The 23,403-nt window shown below is 40.7% G+C and overlaps 1 protein-coding gene across 2 annotated transcripts in view; it reads right to left on the bottom strand.

Moving 5' to 3' along the window:
* Positions 1-1,955: 1,955 nt before the first annotated feature.
* The window catches only part of BMPR2 (bone morphogenetic protein receptor type 2), a 128,244-nt gene continuing 106,796 nt past the window's right edge, over positions 1,956-23,403 (bottom strand). For both annotated transcript variants that reach the window (XM_084818087.1, XM_084818094.1), the window contains 6 exons: positions 21,118-21,278; positions 18,930-19,077; positions 16,287-16,423; positions 14,313-14,485; positions 11,817-13,096; positions 1,956-10,105 (listed from right to left, as the gene is read on the bottom strand). In XM_084818087.1, coding sequence (XP_084674213.1) covers positions 9,855-10,105; positions 11,817-13,096; positions 14,313-14,485; positions 16,287-16,423; positions 18,930-19,077; positions 21,118-21,278 — 2,150 coding nt within the window. In that variant the 3' untranslated portion in view covers positions 1,956-9,854. The remainder of the gene's footprint in view (positions 10,106-11,816; positions 13,097-14,312; positions 14,486-16,286; positions 16,424-18,929; positions 19,078-21,117; positions 21,279-23,403) is intronic.

Raw genomic sequence — 23,403 nt, 5'->3', positions numbered from 1 at the left:
CCTCGCCTCTGTGGTACATGCATTGGCAATCACCAGGCTGTACTACCATGGGTCAAACTAGACATTACTTTAATGGCAGGTTTGAACCCCATGCTTGAAATTTCCACATCTTTTTTTTTTTTTTTAGCCTCAAGGGGCCCCAATCTGGTCCATGGCATGTGGAGGAGGGGCTTTTAACCCTTTCACCCCATGCTATATTGCCACTGAAAATCCACTCCCCCAAGCTGCTTGCTGCTTTGATCATTGCAAGGTCTCTCCACCTGATTTTTGGTCCGCCCCCCCCCCCCCCACACACACTGCACTTCCATCTCACAGTCCACAGTGTTCAGGTGGGTCCTCTGACTCCTGGAGATGCTTTTTAAACCATTTTTTTGAGGCACAGAGGACTGCACTGGGAAGCAGCGGATGGAAAAGTCCTGTTGCTTAAGTAGCCTTCTGCTCACGTAACAAATATAAAATACAATTAAACAAAATCACAATACAGCCAGTAGTATATGGGTGTTTCCCTTGTATTTCACTAAGAACTAACAACGTAGAGAACTAATAGGATGCATGCATTACCACAGCGGGCAGCAGACTGCAAATAAAAGCTGCAGTTCCACTTTACAATACCGGGAGAAGTATGCATTAAAGTGCATTCATTGATCTTGGTGCAACAGACAGGCACACTGATATAAATATCTAAAAATGAGGTCCTTGCAATGATAATAAAAGCAACCCTGTTTACATAATTCAAACCACTGAACACTTTATTTTTTTAAAAAAATATTGAGGCTACAGTCCTGTCTTCTTGCAATAAAAGACCATTAGGCAAAGATCTTTCTGTCAACTATATTAATCAGAGGGAAACATTCAAGGTTTTCCCCTTAGAGATAACTTTCAGAAAGTAGATTAATAGAACCATGATAATCACCTAATACAAATATGGAAGTTTCAGATCCTAATTTAGATATATGTGTTTAAGCCAACTTCACTTGTGTAACAAATACTCAGCTGGTGAAAAACAAAACTGTGTAGCACAGCCTCCCCCAACCTGCGGCCCTTCAGATGTAGTCCAACACAGATGGTTGTGAGAGTATGGGTGTTGTAGTCTAACATATCTGGAGGGTGCCAGGTTGGGGAAGACTGGTGTAGCAGAACTCCACTGATCTCTCTTTCTTCTGACAAAGACAAGCATAGGCTCTGAAAGGCTCACTGTCCATTGCCCATACTCTAGAACAGGGGTAGGCAGAAAGTGGATCTCCAGATGTTTTGGACTTCAACTTCCAGAAGCCCCTGCCAGCATGGCCAATGGTCAGGAAAGCTGGGCATTTGAAACATCTGGAGATCTACTTTCTGCCTACCCCTGTTTTAAAATGATTGTGCTCCAGTTCTAAGGCACAACTCTTTTTATTCCTGTGGAATTGTCTTGAGCCCTCTACCGACATTAAGGGAGTTACTAGGCTTGAATTGTGTCATCTTAGATGTGCCTCCCAATGTCTATTTTTCTACAGCGCCATATAAATATTGTATTAATAGTCTTGCAAATATGTCCATTAGCCTACAAAATATGTCATTACCCGCCTACTCACACATCTATGTTCATCATCACAGACAGCAAGGGCGACCCTCCAATCTTCCAATTTACAAAAGCCTCTTACCTGATTGCCTGGAGGCAATACTTACTCACCCCAAGTATCCAAGTGCTATTAATGAGCTATTTATAAGCTGGATTTACTACTCCTACTACTATTACAACAACATATAAACATGATTGAAAGGACTAGCAGATGCTGTACACAGAAACCTGTACCCAGCCACATTGTTTTCAACATACTCCTCTATTATGGAAGCCAGAAGAAAGATACCTACTGGCAAATATAAACAAAGAGATTTTAATTCCATGTTTTGAATAGTAAGCAGTGACATCTGCTGGTCAGACCACTGAGATGTCAAATACACAAAAAACAGCACACTTTCATGAAGGTGATTTTTATTAAATGGATTAATGCGTCATTTTACAGCAAGCCTTCCCCCCTACCCTCCCCAAACTAAAGGAGTAGGCTTTAAATCTTCTGATCCAATTTCTTTGTATCAATACAGTCTCTTTATATAAGTTCATATATAAACAAAGCATTTTGTTACAAGTATTCATAGAAAACTCTGAAGTGGCTTTCAACAATGTCAGCTTTCATAGTGGCATCCACAGATGATTTTTAAAAAGCGGTAAGTTCCGTAGTCACACTATTCTGTAATACACAACTTAAAACAGCATAGTAAGGTACTGGGGCAAGCTTATACAAAAGTAGTAAAACTAATCATTTATAAATTCAATATTTCAGCAGTAATGTGAGAGAGGCTACAATAACAAAAAGTCTAGCTATCAAGACAATGCTGAGAAGACTAGCATTCTTGGGCTCCTTACCCTCTAGAAATCTTGCTTTGGATTTGACTGTTGTGTAGCTTTTTGTTTTTCCCAATTAAGAGAATATACATGGCTTCATATTTAAACTTCTGTGAACATCACCTAGTGCTTGGCCATTATCTGAATACACTGTACTTGAAATGGAAGGAGCCCCAAATCCATAGCAGTTGAAAGGTGTGTTTCAATCTTATATGAATGCCAGTGCAACACATTTCATCCAGTTTGAAAAAGCAAACAAGAAATGTAGTTCAATATTGTATAAGCTACACACACTAAAACAGAATAAAGAGGAGGTTGGAATTGTCATTTCCTTAATTTGTTTCGTCATTTCCTTAATTTGTTTTGTCAGTTTCTTTTGCAACCTAAATTTGAATTTTTCCTGAACAAAGTCTAAGTGCTGTAGAGACTAAGAATATGGCTGCAAAAATACCAAAGATAAGAGTACATATCATACTATTGGTGGTAAACAGATATTAAATAATAATAGTTATCCAAAGACCTCAAGGTTACCAAAACTAAATCAAGTGCTTTAAAACAATCTAGAAAATACTGTTGCACCAAAGTCATAGAAGGAGGAAAGAACAGTAGATACTTCCTGATTTCTGACTGGATCTTCTATTAATCTGTGTTCTTAGGTTTGAGTCAAGGAGACCCACCCAATTCTGATGTGATCAAGTATTTCATTCCCTGCATTTTACTTCTCCTTTAGCCTCATTGGGTGTGATGTGATGTGATGTGATTACTGTACACAAGCCAAGCAAATTTCCTGGCCAGTTGATGCCTGTGTAAACAGTAGCTATGAAAATGCATGTCACAATAAATTTGTTAATCTTTAAGGACCTTTTCTGCTTTGCTCCAGTTTAATAATTTATGAAGCAATCTTTTGAAATAATGGCATTTGTGTCAGCAGAGCACTGATGACTGATGACTATTTTCTGTCTTTAAATATTTAATACGAGTACTCTCTTACAGCTCAAATAGTATGAGACCAATACTCTTAACAGTGCCATTCCCGAAGTTCAAATTCTAAGGAACAAGAAAATACAGGGAAGCCATCTAAAATGGTACTTGAACCACTTGGCTGGCTGGGGAATGCTAGGAGTTGTAGGACTTTTTTTCTGTGCAAACATGTATAGGATTGTGCCCTAAATGATCCTCTTTAAAATGGAACAGCATCAGAAAAACAGAAGGGGGCTATTTTGTATTAATTTGTGTTACAGTTTTATTCAAAGAACTGTGATAATAGAACCTTTTTTGAATGCTTGAATTGGGGCACTCATAAACACTCGACTCCTCAGATGCTCATGCATCCAAGTGAAAAATGGGAAATGACTGTTGCTTATTCCAGATGTCTTAACTTAAGAGTACTGAGTTTACAAAGCAGCAATTGGGTGGCTGTTATTCATTTGTGCACAGGATCCGGACAGTTTTCCTCAAGGAAGCACTTCTCTTTCAGTGACATCACATTTCGTCAGGACTGAAATTACAAGGTATTGTTGGTGATAAATGCAGTTATTTCTCCACTTAGCAAGACTGTTGAAATTGAGAGTGCTGAGTGTCACAGACAGCTACTGGATAATGCCTATGACATGTTGTGCTCTTAATTTCAGAGCTCAGCCTGTATTGGAGATGAAGCTCCAGTGCAGCATGTAATTTTCCCCTTTAGCCCACCCCCACAATTACGAGGTTATTCCTTGCCTACTAGCCACTTTTCCTCTTACAATTGCCTCCTTAAACTATTTATCTTACTGCAGGGAAAACATATGGCATCCTGTATCTTTTCCCCTGCAAGGGAAAAGCAAGCCAAGTTAATGATAAGGTTTGAGGTGGATTATTTAATAAGTAGGCTGTGGTTCAAAATTAATTTGAAGCTCAAGTCAGACGTAGTAAGTAGCTAATAAACGTAGTAGAATTGTCTAAGCCACTCATTTTAGGCATAATATTTCTAACTGAAATCAGTGTATCATACAATATGTCTCCAAAAAAACCAAAAATGCAATAGAGACCTGAGGTGTGTGCTAACTGAAAAAAATGCATTAAAAGATATACATAGTATAATCGTGTGTAAGAATACAACAAAGGGAGCAGCCTTTAGCAATGCAGCTGATGTGAAAGGACTTATTACTACTACACCACAAAGAATTGCTAGTAGACAATTGCTTTTACAAACATAAATATGCAAGTTTTTCCATTTTTTCTAACCTATAGGCATTGAGGATTAGAAGCGCTTTTGGAAAACACTGTTGGTACTGCAGAGTAAGCATGTAGACCTGTAACTTTTGCGCTTGTTCACTCAAATAAAAGCAACGTGAATTGTTGCCACTGAACAGAACAACTCTCTAGATTCAAATGAGATGACAAAGGCAGCATGAATTACTACATTTGGTAAATCTAACACAAAAATGCATGCTTTTTACACTGAGTCTCCATGAATTAAAAACTTGATTACCATATCTTCATTTTCTTTTCAATCCTTTGCTTACTTATACAACTTAAGCAAAACTACAACAGTGCAAGTGTTTAACCTGTGCACCATTTCCTATCCCCTGAATTATAGTATGAGTAAATATTTTCTTATGGGGAAATTTACAGGGCAAAAGATGAGCCTGCCTCACTAGAAAAATAAATATTCTCTGACTTGCTTAGTAATGGAAAGCAGACACCATTCTGGCATCCATTTTTAGAAATACGTTTTTTCAAAATGGAGAAAGAATTTACCTTTTGATGAAATACGTTCTCACTCCAAAATATTGGTGTAGAGAAGCTCTTTCTCTATAAATGCCTCTTTGTTGATAGATTACTATCAATATAATTTTAAGAAAGAGCAAACATGTTTTTTTCCGATAACTGTGCAAAGATCATCCATGGGCTAAATGTCTATGGAATCATTTTCAGGGCATAGAAGAGGATGAATTAAGTCACTCTCTTGAGCAGGGGTGTCAAACCTCTTTCAGCCCAAGAGCCAAATTCAATTTTGGAGGAGCTCTTAGTGTGTGTATGTGTGTGTGTGTGGGGGGGTATTCATTACAGTCATGGATGGAGCTGACAGCCGAAGGAGGTGGTAGTTGAAGGCAAAAGGGGTAGGGGTACAAATACCAGCGTATTGTAGCTTAAAGCTCTTACTGCTAGCAACTATGGCCTTAGGAGAGGCAGTTCAACCTTTTGGAATGGGAAAAACACTGCACAAAAGTTGGGAAACCACCAAGTGATCAGGGGAAAGGGGGTGGAGGCTTCTGGGGAACCCCAGAGGCTGGGATTGGGACCCCAGGCGGGCCCCATTTGGCCCACAGGCCTGAAGCTTGGCATCCTGCTCTTCAACATTCAAAATGACACACTGAACTATGTGGATGTGAGACATCAGCAAAACGACAGTCAAGCCACACAATCATTGTCAACAGATCTTTACATATAAAATATTACAACTGAAGTCTAAATGCAGCTGAGCTGAAAATCACCCAGTTTTGCTTGCCCCTTCTGCTGATTTTTAAGTAGCCTCTTTCCAAATTTGTTAATTTTCATGCCACTGAGGAAGTCACAGCAAAGGCTTATGTCTTATGTCTTCAACCTCCCCACTACCCACAGCAACCCTGCTCCAGATCACTGGGTCCTTGCTGCTTATAAGCAAGGCTCCTGACTAGGATCGCTGGGGGAGGCTCACGTCTCCCCACCCCAGCGATCCTCATCAGCAATCTGTTGCCCACCCCCCAGCTGATGAGCTGTGCGGTGGGGAAAGTTGCCAGGGGACCTGGAGATTGCGTGGACTGCATAGAGCTCGCTGGCTGCTTGCATGTGGCCTCAGACAGGGTGAAAAACTTTTTAGCTTGAGGGCTGAATTCCATTTTGGAGACGCTCTCGGAGGCCGCATTCCACTGATGGGTGGGGCTAAAGGCAAAACAGGCGGGGCTGAAACTAAAAAAATACCAGCACAGTTTAGCACAAAGCTCTTCCTGCCAGTAACTAAGCTTTAGGAGAGGCACTTCAACCTTTAGGAATGGGGGATAAAATTGCACCAAAGCCAGGGACCCACCAAATAATTGATGGTTGTGGGAAAGGGGTTGTGGCCAAGGAAAGGAGCATGGCTTTCTGCAGAATCCTGGGGGGCTGGAGGTTGTACACCCCAGAACTAAGAGGACATGTTGTGAGATGCTGTCCAGTTTTTACAGAGGAAGCTATGTTGAGTCTGCCCTAGAACAAAAGTACCCAGCCCAGGGAAGCTCTTGACCCAAAAGGGAGCTCAGGTGGCAAGTCCACCTGGAGGCCTTCACTGGAGCATGCATGGGTGCCCAAGCTGCTCCCCTGGTGAATTCCCCCTGCCACTCAGTTATGCCACCTCCCTGTTTGGCAGGCTGCAATGGGGAGCATGGTTGTGAAAGTTTAGAGCTCACTGGGGACTGCATGGCTTTTTCCAACTAAAGTTCCCTAAACTTGTCCTTTAAGGGCCATCATGCATTACACAACTATTTAGTTGATGCCCAGGGCCAGCTGAAGATATGATTCTGCTGCCTAAGGCAAAGCAGAAAATGGCAGCCCTGCCGCAAGTTAAGATGCATAGGGTAGCATCCAGTGTAAGTCCTATGTAGAAAAGACCCATTGAAATGAAAGAAACTTAAGTCCTAACTAACTTAAGTCCCATTCATTTCAATAGGTCTACTCTATATAGGGCTAAGATTCAATACTACCCATATACCAAGACTGGCCAAAATATTTTGGCACCCAAGGCAGAAAACCTCACAAGAGTCTCTCCCCTCTCTGGCAGTAAAAGCAGTATAATAATAAAACAATTTGCTGCCCTTTCATGACACCCAAAGTTAGCTGCCTGAGGCAATCATCTTACTGTGCTTAGTGGTAGGGCTGGCCCTGCTGATGCCTCAAAGTTTCACTGGCTGTTTCTATTTAGAACTTGCCTCGGGGAGTTCATCACTCCAAAGCTGTGAAACTGTTCCCCATGAAACAGCCTTGAAAACTGACTGTTTGCATTCACTGCCTTTTTTTTTTTTTTTTACAACAGGAAGTTCAACATTGTCAAAAGGGCAACTTTTGATGTGGAAACTGGAAGTCACAAATATTCAGCTCAACCCTACTCTAAAAGCAAATAAGGACAAAGTATGGTAGGACCAAAATAAATGCACACTGTAAGAATTTAGGCCCCAGGTTCCTAAAAGAATAGGCATGCAATGACCATGAGGGGAAAAAGGCAGGAAACATCCATGGTGATACTTAATAACAGTCTAGGATGACACAACAGCAGATCAACATGAGTGGGAAAGTTAACGATTTTAAAAAATTATGAGAAGTGGGCCATGAGGGGCAAAAAACAGAGAGCTTCCAACATATTTATCATATGATACAAACAGGGGTCTTATCTGATGAAAAGATCATGATGGATTCTAGATGCTATCCTAACTTACTTATTATGCAAGTATCCTGGACCAGAATTTTATCTCATTCAAATGAGTTTAACGGACTACCTTCATTAGTCAAATGAACCAACTTATCCATACAATACCAAAATTTGGTCTAGATGCCTGTAGTTGAATGTCTATTATGAACCCTGAGCACAGTGTTCAAGACATAAGAGTGGAAGAAGGCTGGTAAGAACAGAATTAAGGAAATAAACAACTCTTCAGAAGACTAAAAAATAGAATTAGGTTGACAGAAACTAGTATGGGGAAGTGCTGTGGAGATTTTGGTATGAGTGGACCAAATAACTAAGTCAGTCCTGGGTCATGATAATAAATTTGTATTCAGAACCATGCCATGCTAGGTGCTATTTAGCTTATATAGATATCTATTTTGTAAATGTTACATAAGCCTGAACAACAACTGAGACAAAAGGGCTTCATGCTGGGACAAGGGCCAGAAAGCAAATATTTACTAGTTTCTGTCTAGGCAATGTCCCTACTGACTTTCAAAATGGTACTTAATGGGCCAGACATTTTAATAGTCATGCACAAATATGTAGTGTTACAAATATTCTGAACATTTCCCCTAGAAAAATCTTGATATGTTCACATGATAGGCATGAGTAGTGTTCTAAAGGGGCAATTAATGCAAAAGGGGAGGGGGAGTTTTCTGAAGGAACTGAATCCTTTTTATTACATTCTAAAATAGCCAATTACATATAGGCAAATTGATGCAACACTGATCTAGACCATTTGGGCAGTGAAAATAACAGAGGCATAGGAACTCATCACATGATTATCATGCAAGTGAGTCCCTGTTTTAGCTCTTCTACTTAAAAACCTGTCTTAGCAACCTACCTACAGCAAAATTTTAGGATAACTTATTAAGATTAGGCAAAAATGTACTTTTCAATATTCACCAAAAGCATTCATTAAGGAAAAATGTACATAAGCACAAACCATACTTAACTGTCAAATTGTATAAAAGATAAAATGACAGTGGTAGACAGCTGGAGCGAGTTTACACACACAATAGTTGCAATTCTTACATGCATCTTGGCTTTGTGAAAGATATACCACATATCATCTATTCAAGGCAGAGCTTTCTTAGCCTGTAAACCTGCTAATGGGAGGCAAGTTTATTACGTATCAAACTTCTTGGGCAGGCAACTACCTCCATTGGTTGTACAAACTGACCTTTAATTCTTTACATTTTGTTCAACACTTTCTTGCTTAGAGTTTTCCAAACCTGCATCATCCACTATGAAGAAAATTTCTAATTTAGAAGGATAAAAGAAAAAAGTTTGTTCTTTTTCTGTTTTTTTAAAAAGCCCTTTCAAGGCAGGGAAAATCATGCATAACTGTGACCTTAGAGCACACATATTGACAGATACAAACAGCTGCTTCAAGCTGATTATGTTGTGCAGAGTTCACAGTTGGAAAGCACGGGCTGCCAAATTATTAGATTAAAAAATCCCAACACTTTTTAATTCCAAAAGGGAGAATGTGTAGTAGGGTTGGAAACATAAACCATGACCTACAGACTATTGCACATTTCAACGTAACACACGTGAAAAATAGGGAGTTCAAAAGATAATACACTCTGTCACACAGAAACATACAAATGAGCTTGTGCACAGAACCCAAAACATGAATAGCAGACACCCCTGCAGCCAACTGGCTTATGTGTTTAGTGACCTTTAGAAACCGGTCCAAACTGATTATCAGCAATACGTTTTTTTGTTTTTGTTTTTTAAAAAAAATATTTTGAGACCACAGCATTTGATACACATATATATAATTCTGTGGTCAAGGACAGACAGATGTAATTTTGCAATACTAAATAAAAAGTGCAAAAATGTTAAAAAAAAGAACAAAATTAAAAATATGGAAGCATAAGCTAAAAAATTGTCTGCATAGCTGAAATCTATTTAAAGCAAGTCCTTGGTAAGGGATGCTGACAGGAGAAAGCAGTTTTTAAAAAAATGTCTTCTGCATGTTTGCTTAACAGAATGCAAAAATGTCATTTTTGTCAGCTTTTAAACAATTCACAGACAGTTCACTCCTGTATCCTTAGATACCATCGTTGTGGCAGTGCCTCCTTCTACAAGGTAAACAGCTGTGCTGGACTTAGAACTAACCACCCGATCACTGCCATTGTTGTTGACCTCACAGTCCAGCGGTTCTGTAGAGATGACCCATGTTGAAGGGCGCCACCGCTTAAGGGAATATGGTGTTTTCACACGTTTCTTGATCTTTTCCCCTGAGTCGGGTTTGCCATCTAGGGATGACTCACTCACTAAAAAAGGAAGAATACACCAAGTGTCATATAGAAGGAAAGCGCACAAGAGATGAAGCACTGAAATAAAGGGTCAACTTCAACTGAGCTAGTCTTGGTAACCAGTAACATTCAAAGAACGACAAAAATTAAAGTGCAGGGCTAAGTTTAGTTATCCACTATATAGCGCTGTTATTTCCCCCTGATTTATAAGACTGTATTGTTTCCAATGGAGCTATGATTAAAAAAAAAAAACCACACACACACTAGAAAAAAGGATTCCACTTAAAAAAGAAATAATATGCTCTCTTGGATCTATTCTTGTGCCTGAGACCAGAGCCACATAATCAGCAAAAATGTGGTACAACTTTTGCTAGACTGTACCACTTTAGACTGCAGGTGAGGAACTGCATGCTTGAATGCTCTCCTATATATAAAAAACCCATGCTGGACACAGAACACTAGCATGCCAAGGAATAAGATTCTAGCCTAGTCTTCCCCATGACATCATTTTCTGTATGCAGGGACTTTTTAAACAGGTAAAATTCAGATATGCAACCCTCTACCTGCTGTCTAAAATGCTAGAGCCCAGCAAGAGAACCACATTGTGATTGTGCTGACTGTGGTCTAAGAGTATGGATGAGATAGCCTAGTACCAATGGATCCTTTCTTGTTAAAACAGCAATTTAAAAATGCAGTACTGCTTCCTCTTTGTGTTAAGCTGCAGTCTTAAAACTGCTGTAGCAATGAAGATGGTGTTGGCAAGAATCAAACTACCATTTGACGTGGGTTTAGAAACCATGTTTAGCGTTCTAAAATATGGTCAGTGGAAACTATGGTTGGTTAACTGAGACAATGTGATCTTGATAAAAGAAGCCCTCTGCCTGGATCCTACTGGTCTGTAATGGGAAGGAGGCTCCTCAACCTTTATCCAAACTGTTAAAAATAAAACAGTCAATTTTTTGCACTAATGTAATATATCATCTGGCTTCACAGGCATATGAGAAGATAAATTACTACAGCAGGATTCAGCTAAACAAATTGAGGCTATGTACATGTATGTGCTGTCTGCAACTCTACAATGTCTGTTCTCTCATTATGGAGCATCTTAACAAGACTGGGTAGCAGCCCTCAGGAAAAGAAAGCTTCATAACAATGGAAGAATTCATAATAATACTTTCCCAGCAAGCTACTGCATTACTTCTCAAAATAATTTAGAAGGCATACACCTAGTTGTAATAAGGCATCTATAAATCATATAATGAGTCTTTTATACAAACCTTTGAAAACACTCACTTCATTCAGCTAGAAAACACTGGCTGAGATTTCCCACACAACTTTTTCAAAAGATAAATGAGTCTACTATCGCAAGGCACTGGCATGTCTAAAGAAATACGGCTCACACCTCTAAGAGAAGGTGACAAAAGGTATTGCTGAGCTGCCTTGGCAGTACTATTGCTTTCTTGGGAAGCAGAAATGTTTAACCAGCCTTTGTAAATTATTTTAGACACTATAGTGATAGGTGGATGCATGCCTAAAAATATGGAGCTGATGGGATACTTCACTGGAAGAACAGAGGTAATTTCTTTGGGATAAGTGAATCCATAGCAATGGAAGTTTGGGTCTGGGGGGTGGGCATAGGACAACTGGGCTATTTATCACTTAAGTCAACATGCTTAATTCTGAGTATAATTTTGCCAACATTGACTGATAAATCCCCACCAGAACTTACACTGCATACTACAGCCATCCAAAATATTTGTTGCTGACAGATCCAGTGAGTTAGGCCTCTGTGCTCTTCTAGTCTGGGTCTGTCCAGAACTTCGTGCTGTCCTCTGGTTGCCAAGGGTAGAAACACTTTGCCCTGGATATGGGTTACTGTTGTTGTTGTTGGCATTTGTTCGACCATTATCCAGGGCCCGTTCTCTCCTATCAACCAGACGATCGAGAATGCCCTCATCATGGCTCACTTGCTGCTCCCTTCTCAATAAGGGCTCATGCTCATCAGGGCTTGAATTGATATTCAGACGAGTGTCCTCTCCACTGAACTGGTTCTGCAGCATTTCTTGGGTCCTGTGTACCCCTGAGCCAGTTGCTTGGCCAGATGTCACTGTACCATTGGCATACTGGGTTGGTACAGCATGAGAGTTTATTGTATGGCTCCTCCCTGCCACTTCATTTGTGGTAACTGTCACCACATGAGGTTCTACAGCATTGATAGTGTTCATCTTAGCAACTCCAGTTTCTACTTGCTTCAAGTTTGATTTGTGCTTCCCTCCAAATTTCAACCGAGGCTCTTTTGTTGAGTTTTTGGTGCTTAAGGGTAGGCTAGTCGGTCTCTTTGGGAGGTTCTGCTGCTTGGGAAGAGGGTAGACCTGAGCAGGCTGAACTTCTGGAATTAGACATGCTTGACCATTTCCAGCTTGTGTGAAGTCCTGTTGCCCTGTTGCTTCTACTGCCAGTTTTATCAGTGGGTACAGCAAGCTGGAGCTAGTGCTGCTGAGTGGATCTGGCCCACTGAACTGCTTAAGGGAATGCTCCATCAGGTTCTCATCAGAGCTTTCCTTTAAGTTCTTGTCAACTTCCTTTGGATCCAGCTTGTTGGTCTCCAAGTCCTCCTCCGTTAGCTGTAGGCAAACAGGAGTTGGCCCAAGTGGCTGCATGCCATTTACAGCGCCGAGGTTTGTTTCACCTGAGTAAGGCATCTCGGATATCGTGGTCATACCAGTGCTTGGAGTGAGGCCTGTTGTGTTGGTGGTGGTAGTGTTTGTTGACAAGCTTGTGACACTAGTCTCAGGGCTAGGAATACGAGCTTGTGCTTGCTGCCGCTCATAGTTAATAGAGTTTCTGTTCTTCTCCCCAAGCGTCAGTGGTGTGCTTGACATCGAAAGCTCAGAGGAAATATTCTTCACTATGCTGTCAGTGTGGTGAATTGAGTCCTCAATGTAAGATGAGGAAGAGTAATCTTGATATGGTCTGATCTTTGGCACACGCCTATGGTGTGACAGATTTCTTTGAACAAACAAAACAAAAATATAGTAGGATTAGGAGTAATTATAGTAAGTTATTTAACCAAAAAAGCATCTAAAATTCAAAATGGCTAGTTTCTCCAGCAAGTATAACTATCATGGAAGTTTTACTGTGTGAATGGCACTGTTGCTACATTGCATGCCTCAGTATGAGACCCTAGATTTTGTTTTGTGTTCTTCTTCAGAGACTGTATACTCACCATTCTGGCCAACACATGCCTACTATAATTTCTGATCTTGATTATCCCAGTCACAATAATGTTGTTTCTATGCCCTTTTAAAAAAGTGGGGACAGGGATATAACTCACTATGGCTAGTGCTAGTTTGGATCACTGTCTGGAAATGTCCTAAGTTAGCATGTGATTATGCAATAAGCCTGTGGATGTCAGTCTGCCTTTAGAATCTTAGCCCTTTCACGTTGACAGTAAAGCATCTGTCTTCTGGATCACTTGCCCTCTGGAGACAGAAATTTGCCATGTTTATCAGAGCAAGGAGTCTTCTCTCATATTCTTTTGAGACCTAAGTCGGTTATAAATACTTGAGTTATACAATTTAATGGTCCTGTAAGTGAAGATTCTTTTTGTACAGTCCTATTAAACAAAGCTGTACCATGCCCAGTTACATATTGTCTTTAACTTCACACCATGCCAAATGTAGGGCAATAAAGGCCTTTACAAATGATCATTCATAGGCCACAATTGCATGTTTGCCTATGTGTGATATGCCTGCAAATCCTCTTTTGGTCTCAGGTTGTGACATCCTATAGGATGGGGGGGGGGATATTTTTTATATATTTATTTAAAGATAAATAGAATATTCGTGCAGTTGTGTTCACCACCTTTTTTCCCTTAAGTATGCGGCTAGATGTGCAGGCACATGAGATAATTCTGCAACTAATTACACCATAAAAAATATTCAGTAAGGCCTGTGATGCTTGTACAACCCCATTCTACACAGCAGTCACAAAAATGGAAAGATGCTCTGGGGGAAGAGCCACATTTTTCCAGGCACAAATATACCATGATTTGAGTGCTGGGAACATGCGATATCCCTGCAGCCAAGCACACACTCAGAGAAGGAATGTGGGAACATTCAAATGTGAAGCCAATATACACTTTTAAAAATGTTCATATCATCCCTACTGCACAGTTTTTAGGAATCAGGACATGAGTGAGCACCAGATACTTAGTTCTACATACCGCTCATTCTGCATAGCTGTAGACATAGGGTTAACCGTTGGGCTGACAGATTTAGTCCTCTCCCAAATCATCATGAGTTCAGCCATCCTCTCTTCAGCGCACTGGGCTGTCAGCCGAGCTTCAGCATCTTGATCCCAACAGTCTTCAATTGTCTCTTTTAGTGACCTCACAGCCTGTAAAGTAAAACACATTTTCTGCACCTTTCTAAAAAATGTAATATGCATGCTAATACCAAACAATCAGATCACTGATTCTTAAATATCCTGTTTTGAAGGCACAAGTAATGCTATTAATTAAGACTATAAGAAAAGCCATGCTGGATCAAACAAAAGGGCTATCTAGTTCAGAATCATGTTCTCACAGTAGCCAGCCAGATGCTATGGGAAGCCCACAAGTAGATTATGAGAGCAACAGCACCTTCCCACTCAGGTTCCTCAGCAACTGGTACTGAGAAGCATATGGCCTCTCATCCTGGAGGTAGCATATAGCCATCCTGACTCATAGGCATTAACAGCGTTATCCTCCATGAATTTGTCTAATCCCCTTTTAAGCCAAAAATAAAAAACAGCCCCCAATGCAACAGATGCACTTACAGACCAAAGGCCTTCTTGAATAAAATAGTATTTGGAAGGACAGCAGAGAGAGAGTGAACTTAGCCTCCCTTGGGAAGGAATTCCACAGCCCAGGAGCAGCCACTGAAAAGGTCCACTCTCAGGTTGCCACCAAACGTGCCCGTGAAGGTGGTAGTCTTGAAAGAAGGGCCTTTGCAGAAGATTGTAAGAAGAAGGCAGGCTCATATAGAAGAAAGCAGTCTTTCAGGCAGCCTGGTCCCAAGCTGCATAGAGCTTTATAGGTCATAACCAGCATTTGAATTCTGCCCAGAAACAGATTGTTAGCCAGTGAAGCTGCTGTAATAAGGGAGTCACATGCTCCCAGTAACTGGCCCCAGTCAACAGTCTGGCCACAATATGGAGCTGGACTCCAAATCTTATCAGCCCCAATCAGCATGAGCAATGGTAAAGGATGATGGGAGTTATAGTCCAGCAACTTCTGGAAGGCCACAGATTTCCCACCCATGGTGTATAGGATTGCAGCCTAAAGCTTTTAGAAAGACACAAGAACTAGTAATTTTGTTTGATAGACCTGTTTATACCACTTGACCTGGAGCAACCAAGATTCCCTTCACAGCAATTCTGTTGTCTTCATTTGATAACAGTATGCTAATTGATAAAACAGGTGTATGATTTCCAGATTTCCTTCACTAATTGGTGATGGCTGAAATAGTTTAGAAGGAATTTACAGTCTTATTAGAGACAAGTTCCTATTAGAGACAGCTCTAATTGAGAATGAGAGTTTTTACATCTGTTTGCTTCTGTTGTAAATGTTAATTAAGAAACAGATTAGATGAAACAGCCTTTCATCAAACTAGTCCCAAAAGATAGTAAGATTTACTGCATTTTTCAGTATGTGTGAAATACCTATGCCAGCTCCAGACAAGGGAAGGTGAAGGGCCAATCCTGGGACTTCTCAAGGGGAATGAAGGGGCCTTGGATCTCCCCCAGCACAACTGTTCCAATGTTTGCCATTGCTGGAAACACTGCAGGTGGTAGATCTATGCCCATGAGCGTACCAGGGACTGCTGGAGTGGACATCTAAGCCCCTTCAGCCAGCAAATCTGGAGGATTAGGATTTCACTCTTAAACTTCTTTGATAAAATGTATTTTAAAACAAATAGAGATAATCTAAAGATCACAATAATTAAGAGTCAACATAGCATACACTATTAAAATATATCATAAAATGTTCCAACCAACTTTGTATTTTGTGCTCAAATGTTGCAACACTTTTAAGGTCCATGACAACTTTTTGAACATTAAACCAATGTTGTACCCCCAGCTCCATATTCTAGCAGCTTAAATATTAAATATGCCAAATGAAAAGACAAAAAAGCAGCAGGCATTTAGCTTTTCTCACCAAACTGTTCTCTTTCCAGGCCTCTGGGAATTTTGGTCGTTGCTTTTCCCTTGAAACAAGGACTTGCATATCTTCAAAAGTGGGGTGGTTTCCAACTTCTGTTTGGAATGCTGTCTGGAACTCTGGCACTGATTCTCCTGGCGCAGAGAGCATTATTTAAAAGAGTGTTACAATGAAATAGAAAAAAGGCAAATAAAATAAGCTTGGCTCTGAAATGCCAGGACATAGCAGCAAGGTGCCCATCATATTTTCTTCTCTTGCATCGGAGCCAAGATTTGGCCCGTTATCCTAGACAGCCAAAGAGCAGTTGTAGAAGAGACATATATGCAGCTGGAGATATTCTGAAAGTTTTAACTGCAGCTTATGCTTATCCCCAAGCAAAACAGCAAACTCTTTATTCATGTAAATCTCACTTACCTATACATCCAGATGACTGAATGGAGTGAACACTTCCAAAAGTCTTCCAGCTGCACACAGCTATACTATGGCTGACTAGGATTCTGACTTTAGAATAGCACAGCCTTATATAAAATACAGCTTAGGGCTGACTGACTGCAGCCAGGTGGAGAGAGAATTAACCAAAGTTTCATAACACATACTAACAGGCTGCAGCTGGTCTCTTAATTGGCCAGAAATAAGGGTTTACCCTGAAAGGTGAATATAGCTTGGGATACCTTAGTTCCACTTCTCTGACAGAGAAGTGGGACTAACAGAATAAGTGAAAGTAAATGAGAGAAGTGTCTTATTCTATTGTGCGTTCTACTGCATTTGCTGCCTTTTGTCTATTTTATGTTCTGCTTTTTTGGTATTGTTTTAATTATAGTTACACACCCCTGGAATCCACAAGGATGAAGGGTGGCTTGCAAATGTTTTAATTAATAAATGAAGTGGGGTCTCACAAAAATTCTGGCTATGCATCACCAGCCCCTAACAGGAGTGCTCCTCTGTGAGAATCCAATTGACCTGGAAGAGCAGCCTTGTTGTGCTGTTTGGGGAACACAAGGCACTGAAGGTTCAGGAGAGCCAAATGAAGAAGGGGACAGCTGCTTTGGTTTGTTCTCACCTTCCTGAAACATTCCCCCTGCCACCCATTGCCTGAATGCCTGGTTTTATAATAGCAGAGGATGGCTAGGTTTCTTTTTTCCATTTCTCCTTACTGAAACCTCCCCTTATAGCACAGGGAGGGGATCAGCCTCATGGCACACACCTCTCCCAAAGCTAATGCCCACCTTCAGAATACTATGAGCTGTTATGGACTCAAGCAGACCAACTTTCCCTCTCTTCATTTTCCTCCCAACTGACTCCTGCAATATTCCAGAGATTCTGGAAGCCACTGAGTAAAGGTCCTTGTTGTTCAGCTTGGTTATGTATGTATTTATTTAAACTTACGAATAAATATCCTTCTGCATACCTTTGGAGCACCCTGCCCCCAATATAAAGAAACCACAATCTTATTTTTTAGGTAGCCAGATTTCACTGTTAAATTGATAGGCACCAGACCACCTAAGTCTGATATTAAAAGGATTGATTTAAAGGAGACACCATGAGGGTACTCACTTTAATAGAAATTTATGAGTATCAACCTTCAAAAAAGAAAAAAAGTGATTTCAAAATTTATTACATTCACCCCTAAGCCATGTATACTCCAAAGGTGTTGAGCATAGCATGTGTATGCATGTGCTGTTAATGGAATCTTGCTCATTTGCAGAGACAATTGACTAATAATATCTGAGCTCTCCAAACATATGCCCAACCCAGGAGAAAAAAAGATTAACAGAAAATGCAAGGATTCCTTGAGGGGCAGGAATTGTAAAGGTATCAAAAGGAATCCAGCTATTATATCCTGTATGCTAATCCTAACTATTCTAGAAGCTTCTGGATGTTGTATTTTAGCCATTCATACATTAATACATTAACTCAACCACACCTGTAAAAACATTTTCATTGCCTCTTCTTCCACCCAATTTTGTGAATTCCTCCCCAAGTAATCACATGTGGAACCTACTCGAAAACCACAAGCATGAACTAGAGACGTGTAAGTGATGTGCATCACTAAAAAGACTCAGAGTTTGTAATTCAGACATGAGTTACATTTTCCCCTCATTATCTATCCCACATAACAGCAAATGTGCTGCCACATATTCTGTCCAAGAACCTGACATTTCATTTTTCAAAATGTGGGGATTTAAGGTGCATATCCATTTGCCTTGGAAGAAAAATATGAAAATGCCACAATGTGTAGAGTGCTGTATAGTTCCTCCTCCATTCTCCCTGATCTATCGTGCAATTCGGGGGTGTGGGTGTGTGTACTGGATATACTAGAACTGACACCACAGAGCTTCCCAACAAACCTCATGTGGACATGTCTTTGGTAACCATTCAGCTGCACTGCCAGTAAGCTTGTAAGCTGTCCTTAATACCTAAAGCTTATTGGGCAGGATTAAGGTATTATGTACCAAGGCTACGTATTTCACCACAAAGCACAAAATTCATAAAGCAACACTAGATGGCAGTGAGTTATCTATGACAAATGAAAAGGAGAGCTGGGCTTCACACCAAAGAGTCACAGCTCTCAGTTCAATTAAAAAAAACCCAGAAGCAGGTGTAACTGGAGCAAGAGAATTCCAGTAATTCCTCTATTACCTGGGAACAGGTCTGTGCATCTCATAAAAATCTCCCAGTAGATTAGACCTAGCGCATACATATCTACTTGCTTCAGAGCTGACTCGCAGTCCCTCAGGTTCACTGCTCCTTCCAGCACTTCTGGGGCCATATAGCGGATTGTACCAACCTGCAGGAACATGTTGCGACATTCTTATATTAGCTCGGTATTTATGGAATCCTCTTTATTGCTCCTATCATTTACAGTAATTCAACAGAAAAAAATGTTTTCAGTTACGTTCACTTTCATTCTCAAAATGCCATTATCATGAACATATGAATTCTTTTGGGGGCCACGCTGTTTTTTCTGATTCTATTAACTGCATTTAAAGTAACATCCATGCCCCTTTTATTGTGTCCTCATTCTCAACAGAAGTCTTCAGCTGCATGGTCTAATACTCCACAATGAAATAGAAACAGAGGAATATTAAAAGCCCAGTATTTCCTTGACCTTAGAATTGATAGCAAAGCCTCTCTTATTTCCAGCAAGCGCAGGAAGAGTGATAGCTGCATAATGGGTGGATATCCTTAAAATAATTTTATTCATTCATTCTCACACTGACTAGGTGACAGGATTAGATCAATTATCCCCCCTCCGCTCAGCAATAGGAAATATCAGTAGCTGTTTCCCACCTTTAAAAAAAAAAGATAATTGCCTCTTATAGCATTTGATACAATCCCTCTATTCTTTATAAAAAGCAAAGTAGAAAAGAATTTCTTTTGAGGAACAGCCATCCTCTATAAGATGAGGAGCAAGAGAAACTTTAGGGTACTGGGAGTGTGTGGGAAAGATTGCTATGTAGAGGAGGAAGTGAAGAGGGGTTAGTACACCTTGAACAGGTGGTCCAAGGTGTACTTTAACGTGATAATTAAGAACATAAGAGCCCTGCTGCATCAGGCCAAGGGTCCATCCAGTCCAGCATTCTGTCCACACAATGGCCAACCAGCTGTCAACCAGGAACCCACAAGCAGGACACAAGTGCAACGGCACCCTCCTGCCCATGTTCCCAGCAACTGGTGTACATAAGTATACTACCTCTGATACTGGAGGTAGCACATAGCCATTAGGAGAAGTAGCAATTGATAGCCTTTTCCTCCAGGAATTTGTCCAATCCTGTTTTAAAGCCATCCAAATTGGTGGCCATCATTACATCCTGTGGTAGTGAATTCCATAGTTTAACTATGCGCTGCGTGAAGAAGGACTTCCTTTTATCTGTCCTGAATCTCCCACCAATCAGCTTCATGGGATGACCCCACTGGGTTCTAATATATGAGAGGGAGAAAAATGTCTCCCTATCCACATTCTCCACATTGTGCATAATTTTGTAAACCTCTATCATGACTCCCCTTACACTCCTTTTTTCCAAGTTAAACAACCCCAGGTGTTGTAATCTTCCCTTATAGGGGAGATGCTCCAGCCACTTGATCATTTTAGCTGCCCTCCTCTGCCCTTTTCCCAGCTCTACAATATATATGTGTTTTAGGTGTGGTGACCAGAACTGTACACAGTATTCTAAGTGTGGTCACACCATAGATTTGTATAAAGGCAGTACGATGTTGGTAGTTTTATTCTCAATTTCTTTTTTAATTATGCCTAACCTGGACTGGTACACTCAAAGATGCAGGATTGTCTGTGGATTCTTCTTAAGAATACCTGCACTTGCAAAACTAGGTTTGATGCCACCAAATGTAAGGAAAGGCCTTGCTATCTTCTGGAAACAATACAGATGAAAAAGAGGGGAGCTGCTGTCCTTCCAGCCCAAAGTCTATTTAGCAGCCAACTCACCTTGAGGTTGGCAGATGGAGGAACAGACACACCTGCAGAGCCCTACCACAAACCTATTAAGACTATACACATTTATTGTATCAGTTATGAAGGACTCACTAGTATTCCAAGCTTAGATTTCCCTCTTCAAAATATTTACAAGCAGCAACAAGGAAAGGACTCAGCCCTGCCTATGAACATTTTGATGAGAAAGCTGTGCTTGAAGCACCTGAAAGTGGCCTTTATCAAAACTTAAAATCAATTATTCATTCTCAAAGCAGATGTATAGCTGTTACATTCAGCCTGTTATTTTGGAGTATTTTGAAAGTAGTTCCAAAACACATTTTTCTCCTATTGTGTATTATTTACCTATGTCCATCCTTTGCATTCCCTTTTTAGACTCACCTCGCTAATTGCAGCATTGTCCTCCTCACCTGGGCGCACCAATCTATTTCCTGTTAGCTTCATAGAGAGGCCAAAATCACTTATGACACATGTCCCGTCATTCTTCACCAATACATTTCGGCTGTTCAAATCGCGATGGGAGATGGCAGGTTTGTAGTGATCTGTTTGAATACAGGAACGTACTATTTTAGGATTTCTAATTGTTTCCATATAATATAAAATAGAACTCAGGCATTTCAAGAAAGCTATAATTCTTCTTGCTTACAGTAAGAGTCTATGAGAGTATTTGCCTGCTGTACTGCATGACTGCTCACGTTAGCCCTTTAAACGGAAAAAAGAGTGATAAAATTACCCTCCTTCTCCCTACACAGAAAAGCCCCACCTCAGAAAAGCCCTTTTATTTTTTTATTTTTTAATAGGATGTGTGAATTAAATATTCACCATTAAAAAAGGAGTCAAAGAGGCTTTTCCCTGCAGCACAAGAGAGGCAAAATACACTAGGTGCTTGGTAATTTAGAAAGATGTAATTTGTGTAATGTGCACATATACATAGACCCATACTGTCATGGCCCCATCAGAAGATTCCTCCAAGCAGGAAGAGTTAGAAGCGCCAACAGAAGATGATGTCCAAACCCTGCCAGTGCCCACGCTGAAGGAGGGGCCTGAGTCCTTGGGGGAGCTCCTTGGGAAGAGGGGTAGTCTGCCTCAGAGGAGGAGGCTGAGCAGCCCCCAAGTCCCAAGGAGCATCGACACTAGAGGAGGGAGACCCAACTCAGAGAACCCTGATGAAGTGCCAGGCACAGCAGAGGTCTACTTGGGAGGAGAGGGCCCTCCTCATGAGAAGGACTCTCTGCAATCAAAGTGAAGAACTGCAGCTGGGACTGGGTGGGGGCTTTGCTGAAACAATGTCTGTGTTTGACTCTAGCTGGCTATCCAGCCTTCTGTTTGGATTCCTTTCTGTAAGTGATCTTGGCATAACCCCTTTTATCTACACTGCCTAGCTTGCTATTGCTTACTCTGGATCTGACTTGGACTATTTGTGGACTCTGGCTCTGGTCACTCCTTTGTTGTACCTTCAGCCACTGATTTGGCAGCCCCCAGCCCCACCTGAGCACCGGGGGAAATAGGAGACATACACTCAGAGAAAGAGGAACAGGATTATGTTACAAAGAGGTGTGTATGCACTGGAAGCAGAGCTAAAAGAAGTTAAAGTCTTCAAACTGTGAAGCAGCTATTAATTTGAACACAGCCTGAGAGTCAAGTAACTGTAGGGTTTCAACTGTATGATCTATTGAAAATTTGAATGCAATCTGGCATGTTTTCTATAATGTGAAATAGATTACATGGTTGTTCATCTATAATGCATTAAGTTGTAGATCTCATGGTTTTGCTTTCTATTGCTACTGTTATGTTTTTACTCTCTTTATAAGATTACCTGTTTATGAAATAGTTTTGGGGACATCGATCAACGTTTTAAAACCAATCAATATGACAAAAATGCTGTACAATTTTACATTCCAGGTCTAAGAATGTATTATACAATCACAATTATTTCAAAATATTGTAATGTTCACACAGTTCATCATAAAGAAATATTTATGCCAGTACTATAATAATGCAGTATCTCACTTAAGAAAGCATGGCTCTAAGTCATAAATACAAATTAAATTGCATGGTGAAAATACAGCAAAAAGAGAGGCCCATTTTATTTCTACCATCCACAAAAAAGTTAATTCCTTCAATATGTGAGAAAATGTGGTTGCCTAGTACAGAAACTATGACCGGGTTCTGATGATTGCAGGGGTGAACAAACCCATTGTGGGTTCTTTCCCTGCCCCACGTGTACTGGTCCCATGACTGCCGTCTGCATAATTACCCGCAATGAAGCAGGGGTTGCTGTGTCATCTGAACCTGGTGCATGGTGGGGGTGGCTTCATACTCACCCTACAACCCATGACGTGTGGTAGGTGTTGTGGGGTGGGTATGAAGCCACCTCCACTATGCACCAGATTCGGACAATACGGCAACCCCTGCTGCATCGCAGGTAATCATGCGCATAGTGATTGCACGACCAGCATGCACGGGGGTGTGGAAAGAACCCATGATGAGTTCTTTCGTGCCTGTGATCGTGCAAACCTGGCCATTGTTTAACTCGGATTTTTTTTAGTGCCTGTTAAGATTTCTGTTCAAACTTTCTCTAAAAGCATTCTATAGAATTATTATGTGAAAACACCCAAGAGATTTTAGTATGCATGCATTTTGGTTTGTCACCAACTTCTTCAAACA

Source organism: Heloderma suspectum, chromosome 1 (assembly GCF_057233095.1).
Source record: "Heloderma suspectum isolate Gila_16-S chromosome 1, 16-S_ref, whole genome shotgun sequence".
Lineage (NCBI taxonomy): Eukaryota > Metazoa > Chordata > Lepidosauria > Squamata > Helodermatidae > Heloderma > Heloderma suspectum.
This window is presented reverse-complemented; position numbering and strand designations above follow the sequence as displayed.